This window comes from Lolium perenne, chromosome 7 (assembly GCF_019359855.2).
Source record: "Lolium perenne isolate Kyuss_39 chromosome 7, Kyuss_2.0, whole genome shotgun sequence".
Lineage (NCBI taxonomy): Eukaryota > Viridiplantae > Streptophyta > Magnoliopsida > Poales > Poaceae > Lolium > Lolium perenne.
In genome coordinates, this window is record NC_067250.2 from 239,951,493 (window position 1) to 239,960,309 (window position 8,817).

An 8,817-nucleotide genomic window follows, 5' to 3' on the forward strand; every position below is an offset into this window, starting at 1 on the left:
TGATGTTCCCTGATGGTTATTGTTCGAATATGAGTAAGGGAGTTAATCTTTCGACAGGAAAGTCACCGGGCTCAAGAGTCACGACTATCATATATGGATTCAGCGGCTTGTGCCGGTGATGCTTCGAGGGTATATTCCCGAGAAAGTCTGGCGAGTGTTTGCGCAGTTGAGCCATTTCTTCCGCACGCTTTGTGCTAAGCAGATATGTCCCAAGGTTATTGCAAAGCTACAAGATACAGTGCCGGAGTTGCTATGCAATTTGGAGATGATCTTTCCGCCAGGCTTCTTTACTCCGATGGCACATCTCATTGTGCACCTCGTCAACGAGGCACTCTTGGGTGGCCCGGTGCAGTTTCGTTGGCAGTTCTGTATTGAGAGAGAGTTTAAGTATATTCGAAAGATAATTGGAAACAAGGCCAAGATTGAAGCATGCATAGCTGAGGCAATATGCCTTCGGGAGATATGCCCAAGAGGCAATAATAAAATGGTTATTATCATATCTTTGGGTTTATGATAAATGTTTGCATACCATGCTATAATTGTATTAACCGAAACATTGATACATGTATGTTATGTAAACAACAAGGAGTCCCTAGTAAAGCCTCTTGTATAACTAGCTTGCTGATTAATAGATGATCATGGTTTCGTGATCATGAACATTGGATGTTGTTAATAACAAGGTTATGTCATTGGGTGAATGATATAATGGACACACACCCAAATAAGCGTAGCATGAGATCAAGTCATTAAGTTCAACTTGCTATAAGCTTTCGATACATAGTTACCTAGTCCTTCGACCATGAGATCATGTAAATCACTTACACCGGAAGGATGCTTTGATTACATCAAACGCCATTGCGTAAATGGGTGGTTATAAAGATGGGATTAAGTATTCGGAAAGTGTGAGTTGAGGCATATGGATCAAGAGTGGAATTTGTCCATCCCGATGACCGATAGATATACTCTGGGCCCTCTCGGTGGAATGTCTTCTAATTAGCTTGCAAGCATGTGACTGGGTCACAAGAGATGACATACCACGGTACGAGTAAAGAGTACTTGTCGGTAACGAGGCGAACTAGGTATGGAGATACCGATGATCAAACCTCGGACAAGTAAAGTATCGCGTGACAAAGGGAATTGGTATCGTATACAATCGATCACTAAGTTATCGCTGAATGTGTGGGAGCCATTATGGATCTCCAGGTCCCGCTATTGATTATTGGTCGGAGAGGAGTCTCGACCATGTCCGCATAGTTCACGAACCGTAGGGTGACGCGCTTAAGGTTTGATGTCGCATAAGTAGATTCGGAATATGAGATGGAGACCGAAGTTTGTTCGGAGTCTCGGATGGGATCCAGGACATCACGAGGAGGTCCGGAATGGTCCGGAGAATAAGATTCATATAAGGGAAGTTGATTTCTAGGTTTCAGAAAAGTTTGTAAGGTTGTAGAAGGTTCCGGAGGGGTCCACCATGGGGCCGACATCCTAGGGGGGCCAACATGGGCCGAAGGGGTGCTGCCTTGCCCTAATGGGCCAGGCGCACCAAGCCCCAAAGGCCCAGGCCGATCACCCCTTAGGGTTTCCCCAAACCCTAGGGGGGATCAACTTGGGGGTGGGAGTCTTCCCCCATAGGGCTTGGAGGAGGGGCCAAGAAAACCCTGGCTGCACCCCCCCTATATAAAGAGGGGAGGGAGCAGGGGGCGCAGCCCTCCTTCACCCCTGCACCTCTGACCGCCCCTCTCCCTCCACCGATAGTCTGCTCCAGCTTAGGCGAAGCCCTGCAGCTTTTCTCCTCCACCACCACCACCACGCCGTCGTGCTGCTGGAATTCCGAGGGGATCTACCACACCTCCGCTGCCCGCTGGAACGGGGAGAGGACGGGCTTCATCGACACCGTACGCACGACCGAGTACGGAAGTGCTGCCGGATTGCAGCACGGAACGATCGACTACATCAACAACGAGATCTAATCTCGTAGGCTTTGGAATCTTCGAGGGTTAGTCTCACAATCTTCTCGTTGCTTCGATCTTGGTAGATTAGATCTTGCTTCTTCCTAGATTGGATCTTGGTTTTTGTCAAGGTTGGAAAAAGCGCTAGGCGTAAGCGAGGCGATTGGCATTCGCCTAGTGACTAGGCGGTGCTTAAGCGTCCTAGGCGCAGCCTAGATGGGAATATAGTTTGTACCATAAAATATGTAAATAGGTTATCATACATGAATACACATTAATCTAGATCATGTTAATGAGTAAATTCCTATCAACTACCATTAGAATATGGCTCATATGTCTTGACAGTGAAATATGGCATGATTTCTTCATGGGGAAGACAATTTAATGGTTGCCCTGCCTAGACTTCCGCTTATATCCTAGATGAGGTGTTTGTCCATCGCCTAGTGCTTAAGCGTGAGTAAGCGTCTCCTAAGCGTCGCCTTTTCCAACACTGGTTTTTATTCATGTTCACGGTAGGAATTTTTTGTTTTCCGTGCAACGAACCCATCACTCGATTCATTGACGCAATCCTATGTTCGCACGCATGTACTCTTTCTGACGTTCCCACGATTGACGCTCCGTTTTGAAATATGTTAACAATTAGATTCTGAACAAAAATTCGTTTAGATTTAAAAATTGTCCAAAATAAAAATATTTCAAATTCCAAAATTTAAAAAACAAAAGATGCTAAAATTTGAAAATTGTTCATAATCGAAATTCGAAATTTGCTCAGATTTGAAATCTTCATAGATTTAAAATTTACTTAATTTTGAAATTTCCTCGAACTTTAAATTTGTAAACTTTAAAATTTGCTTGAATTAAAAATTTGCGTATTTCTTAAATTTGCTCGAAATTAAAATTTGTTCAAAAGCAGAAAAAAGAAACAGAAAAAATATACCAAAAAAAGATACTTGGCCGGCCCAGTTATATCCGCGCGTATGGGCGGGGCTCAATACGCCCCGCGAATGGGCGGGATATAGGAAAATCATAACACAGGCGTCGAGCAATTGCATTTCTTTCCCGTGAGCAGGCCCAAGATGGTATAGAGTCAAGGATATAAATATTTGGTGGATGAGGCCCACGAAGTCACGAACCGCGATCGATCCAGTTAGAGGTGACGATAAGAACAACAGAGCTGGTGAAGAGCTGGTGAAGGCCGGCCTAATGATTCATCATTCATGCTTAGCGGCGGGGCCAAGTAATAATAATTGAGTATGGAAATCGACCAGGTGAAGGCCGATGACTGGGTTTTGTGGTCATCTGAAAAGACGACCCTAGTCACCTATATAGCATCAAAATTTTACATGCTTGCGAACGTTGTGACTTTCTAGCACAAGCGAGCGGTGCAATCATCCACGCATGGAAACCATTCAGATAAGTGGGTGTATAGTTTTAGTGCAGGGTGGGTGATATGTTCTTAATTGATCGGCATGTCCTGTTGGCCTCGAACTAGGCTTTCGCCCCGCTATATTAATATAGCAACGAACTGATACAAGGTAGAGACCACCGCTGGGGCAAACAGCACACCGAAGCCCAAAAGAAAACAAAAGAAGAAGAAAAAAGAAAGAAAGGATGACAAAGTCGGATCGACGAAAACGCTGATGATCCGCAACCGCTGCGCCCTCCGGAAGATTCCCACCACGAGCTTAGCCCTCCGAAGCGCCGCATACCAAGACAGCACCTTCAAGAAGGGATGCGACGATGACGACACTGCTGCCCGGACAAGCCTAGGGTTTCCCCCGGTATGCGGAAGGGAAGTGGGAAGGGGAACCCCGACGCCCCTCAACAAGGAATGGTGGCGCCCGCGAGCGTCACCGCGTCGGTGTCGGCCGTCGACAAGGATTTCTCCCGTCCCCCACAGTCCCACGGCCCCGGACACTCCGTCAAGCTCCGCCAACCTCGACACCCACCAACTCGCGCCACCACGGTCACGCAACCACCAACGCCGTCTCACCGTGACCCACTGACGAAGACCGACGAAACCGAAAGGATCCCCCCCGAGCCGAGGAGAGCCTGGACAGCAGCCACGCGGGAGGGCGCAACCTCCACCGCCAGCTGCGGTGACAGACCGGACGCAGCTACAGGAGCAAACCAGGCCCCTCTGGCCCGGCCGAGCCCGCCGGGCTCGTGAAGCTCCCGTGGCCGCGCTGCAGTCCACGCGCCGCCGTCCTAGCTACCCTCAGCAGGAGAAGCTCCACCGGCCGCCGGGAGCGAGAGGGATGCCAGATCTGGCCCGCCCAAGCCCGAGATGGGGCCCGAGACAGCCCGGATGCGGGTCGGGGGCCGCGCCGCCCGCCGCCGCTGACCACCCCTGCCCCCGCTGCCAAGAGGCGCCGCCGCCGCCACCGGACCACCCGGAGCCGCGCCACCCGCGGTGCCGCCGCCGCCGGAACCTTGCCTACCGAGCGGCACCACCGCTGGCCGGAGAGAGCCCCGCGCCTCCCAACCTAGCGCGTGGGTAAGGGACGGCCGCCGCCGCGCAGACCGCGCGGGCTTTGCCCGGCGGCCTGCGCCGACGGCGGCGGAGGGGAGAGGAGGAGAGGTCGGCCTGGGCGGGGAGGGTTGGGGTCGTCGCCCCGACGCCGCCCGCGGGGGACGGGAAGGGACGAAACGTTTTCGTCGCATGTCCTGTTGGCCGGCTACCGCCTGTTTCGGCATGACAACTGCGCAAGCGAAGAACTGACACCGAAGATCCTTTGAATCATGGGATCTCATAGGAGAATGCTTCCTTCTTCTCCCCCTTTACCAAGTGTGCATATCTGGATGGTCTTCATAATAGCAACTATGCACTATATAAAGTTTGGGCACATGCAAAACAAAACTATACCAGTATTGTGTAGAAGCCACATGCATATGTGATGATGTGGTCATGTGCCACTAATGGCCAAAACATAGCCGTTAATGGAAAGGAGATATCATTACTTCGGATCGAAGGAGATGGGGTGAATGAAGAAGACAATATCATACTACTGTCTATCTTGTTTGGCCTTGGTAAGTGGACACTTTGCAATTTATCTTTGAGCTGGCCAAAGATAACTAACGCCAATTAGATGGTTAGTCTGCATGTATGATTCTAAAAGTGCAATCAGAACAGAACAACATCGAATTTAGATATAATGTTTTTTACATGTGTATTGTATATGAGATAACTAGATGTAATGTGTTTTCTAACATGCAATTTATAGATTCAGTAACATAGTAAATTACCAGTGGTGGACCTAGAAATTTTTCGGGGCCTAGGAGCACTACAAAGCAACTAATATAAGCATCACATGGACTTTGCCAGATAAAAGGGATGAAGAGGCTGGCCGCAGCGTCGCTGACAGTAAAGGCGAGGCATACACTTAGGGTGTGGTGGGTGCGGGTGAAGTGGTGAGCTTGTTCTTCGTCTCTGGTGGCCGACATCGTTAGGGTCGAGGGCGCTAGTGTAGGAGGGGGGCTTGCTGGAGATTGAGAAGGTTTAGAGGAAGAGATGGGGGGAGAGAGTACAATAGAGATTTCTTAACGCGGTATCATGAGCAAAATGCTATTATTATCTCCTTTATTATGGATTTGTGCATTGAAACGTCGACTTCACGAAGAACATGCCACTATTATGCAAATTTCAATGTAACTAATCAGATGCTTAACACTGGCTGTTTTTGGACGCCGTTTGGGGGGCGCGGCTAGAAAAACCAACGCCCCCATACAAAACATCCCCTCCCATTCAGCCATCAAAACGGCTTTGTTGGACGCCGTATGGAAGGGGACGGCTAGAGATGCTCTTACAATTTTGGACAAGGTGTTTCTGAACCCGAGCTCATATGCTCCTGGTTGAATACAAAAATCGAAAAATAGTAAACAAATTCAAAAAATCTGAATTTTTGTACAATGAACATGAATAAGTATTTTAACTGCACAAAAATCTCCGATAAAATACATATGTAAATGTATGTGCAAAAAAGATAAATCAAAGTGATGTAAGCAACAAATCTAGATGTTCCAAACAACACCATATTTTGTCTTTTTTTGCACAAACCACTACATATGTCTTTTCTCGTAGAAGTTTGGTGTGCAGTTAAAACACTTGATCATGTTCATTGTGCACAAATTTCAGAATTTTTTTAAATTTTTTTACTATTTTTTCGGGTTTTTATTTACCTTTTGGAGTTTGGATTTCAAGAAGGCAGAAGTCAGAGGGGAACCGGCGTACCAGATCAACCATCTCGCTCACTCTCTCCACCCGACTCCACTCTTCCAAGTCCACGATGAGATGGAGAAACCAACACCTCCTCGACCCCATGTTTCAAGCACACACTCACTGACACTACCAGTCGCTATTAAACCAGCTCACACACTTCCCACCCAGATCAACTGAGCAACTCCCCTGCACTGCACGGCGCACTGTTCCATTCTTCATCTTCTTCCTCCGTCAATGCCAGCTCCCTCCAAATCTCCTTCCAATAAGTAATGACTCCCCGACACAAGTACTAGGTACACTTCCACTGCTCGTCAGCAATGCCACTCCACTCCCTCCTCGTCCTCCTGCTGCTGCTTCTTTCCGCCTCCATTCCTTCCGACTCTGCCTCCTCTTCCTGCCCCGGCGACGACGCGGCCATCGTCGCCGCCGCGTTCCGGCACGTGCGCAACTTCCAGCCGCAGAGCGTGCCGGCATGCTCGCCTGTCCAGGAGCTCCGCCTCCCGTCCCGGAACCTGACGGGCGCCGTGGCGTGGGCGTCGCTCGCCAACCTGTCCGCCCTCGCCGCGCTCGACCTCTCCGGGAACGCGCTCCGGGGCGCCATCCCCGGCGCGTTCTGGCGCGCGCCGTCGCTCCTCTCCCTGGACGTGTCCGGGAACCAGCTCGGCGGCTCGCTGCGGGTGGAGCCGAGCCCGCGGCTCCGGTCCCTCAACGTGTCCGGCAACCGCTTCACCGGCGTGGCCGGGCTGGACGGCCTCGCGGGGCTCGACGCGCTCGACCTGTCCGCCAACAGGATCCGGGCTGTGCCGCTGGGGCTGAGGCGGCTCACGCGGCTCAGCCGGCTCGACCTCTCCCGGAACGCCATGCAGGGGAGGTTCCCCGGCGACCTCCCGCCGCTGAGTGGGATCCGTTTCTTGAATGTCTCGTACAATAACATGTCTGGCGCGGTGAACGCCAGTGCGGTTAAGAAGTTCGGAGCCTCGGCGTTCGTGCACGCCGGCAATGCTTCGCTAGTGTTCTCCAAGGACTCTGCTGCGCCTGCGCCGCGGAGGGCGCCTCCACCGTCGCCGCCGCCACACCGGGCAGGGAGTACAAAGAAGGATCCGGCGACGAAGGGGAAGAGCACGGAGACGGAAGCAAAAGGAAAGAAGCATCTGGGCGTGGTCGCCGTGGCGGTGATGTGCGGGGTCGCATCGGTGATCGTTCTGCTCTGCTTGGTCGGATCCGTGGCGTGCGGGGTAGTGAGGTGCAGGAGGAGGAAGAACAAAGACAATGAGACGGGGGAGAAAAAGTCGCAGTGGGGTGGTGAGAAGGAGGAAGAAGAAGTTGTTGTGCCGGCCGCAGCGGTAAAGGGTGCGTCGGCCGCGCCGGTGGTGCTGTTCGAGCGGCCACTCATGGAGCTGACTCTGGCGGACCTCGCCGCGGCCACGTCCGGGTTCGGGCGCGAGTCCCAGCTGGCGGAGCGCGGCGGCCGCAGCGGCGCCGCGTACCGCGCCGTTCTCCCCGGCGACCTGCACGTCGTCGTGCGCGTCGTGGAGGGCGGCATGGCAGGGGTCGAGGAGGAGGACGACGACCCGGCTGCCGCGGCCGCCGCGTTCCGGGAGCTCGCGCGGTTCCGGCACCCCAACATACTGCCGCTCCTTGGCTACTGCATCGCAGGTACTAGCTCATTCTTGGGTTCTTTTCTAGTTGGAGCAGTTAGGTTAGGACGTTAGGTGCACCGGTCAGATGAGCTTTCGCCATGCATTGATTGAAGTCTCTGCCGGAGCCGCGCGCGCGCCGCAGCTTTTGAAATTCAAAGCACGTCCATTTATTGCAGGGAGGGAGAAGCTGCTGCTGTACGAGTACATGGAGAAAGGCGACCTGCACCGGTGGCTGCACGAGCTGCCCGCGGGGCAGCCGGACATGGACGATGCCGCCGGCAGCGGCGACATCTGGGAGACGGCGGAGGACAAGCGCTCCATATCGGACTGGCCGACCCGGCACCGCATCGCGCTGGGCGTCGCCCGGGGGCTGGCGTTCCTGCACCAGGGGTGGGCGGGGTCGGGCCGCGCCGTCGTGCACGGCCACCTGGTCCCAACGAACGTCCTGCTCGGCGACGACCTGGAGCCCCGGATCTCCGACTTCGGGCGCCTCGGCGGCGGCGAGGACGCGACGGCGGAGGGGGACGTGTACGGGTTCGGCGTGCTGGTGCTGGAGCTGATGACGGGGCAGGCGCGGTGGGACGAGGCGTCCGTGAGCTGGGCGCGCGGCATCGTGCGCGACGGCAAGGCGCTGGACATCGTCGACCCCAGGGTGCACGGCGACGCGGCGGCCGGGCCGGACGCGGAGCGGGAGATGGTGGAGTGCCTGCGCGTGGGGTACCTCTGCACGGCGCAGGCGCCGGACAAGAGGCCGACGATGCAGCAGGTGGTGGGGGTGCTCAAGGACATCCGGCCGGCAGCTCGTGCGCCTCACGGTGGCGATCATGCATGAGGCCATGATGCGGTGGTGCCAAGTGTACCTGTGAGCTCATCGTGATCATGTCAGCCACCGGCACATGCCTTCGCTCGAGTACACCATGCACCTCACTCACAACACGGCAGCTTTGTACATTGTTTGTAAACAATTTTCCTTGCCGGCAACAGTTGATTTCACAGCCTTTTCCTCGTG

The 8,817-nt window shown here is 53.5% G+C and overlaps 1 protein-coding gene across 1 annotated transcript; it reads left to right on the forward strand.

Moving 5' to 3' along the window:
* Positions 1-6,262: 6,262 nt before the first annotated feature.
* On the forward strand, positions 6,263-8,817 carry LOC127314064 (calmodulin-binding receptor kinase CaMRLK). The gene is made up of 2 exons (XM_051344539.2): positions 6,263-7,824; positions 7,985-8,817. Exons 1-2 carry the CDS (start codon positions 6,486-6,488, stop codon positions 8,638-8,640), a joined length of 1,995 nt encoding a protein of 664 aa, XP_051200499.1. The 5' UTR covers positions 6,263-6,485; the 3' UTR covers positions 8,641-8,817.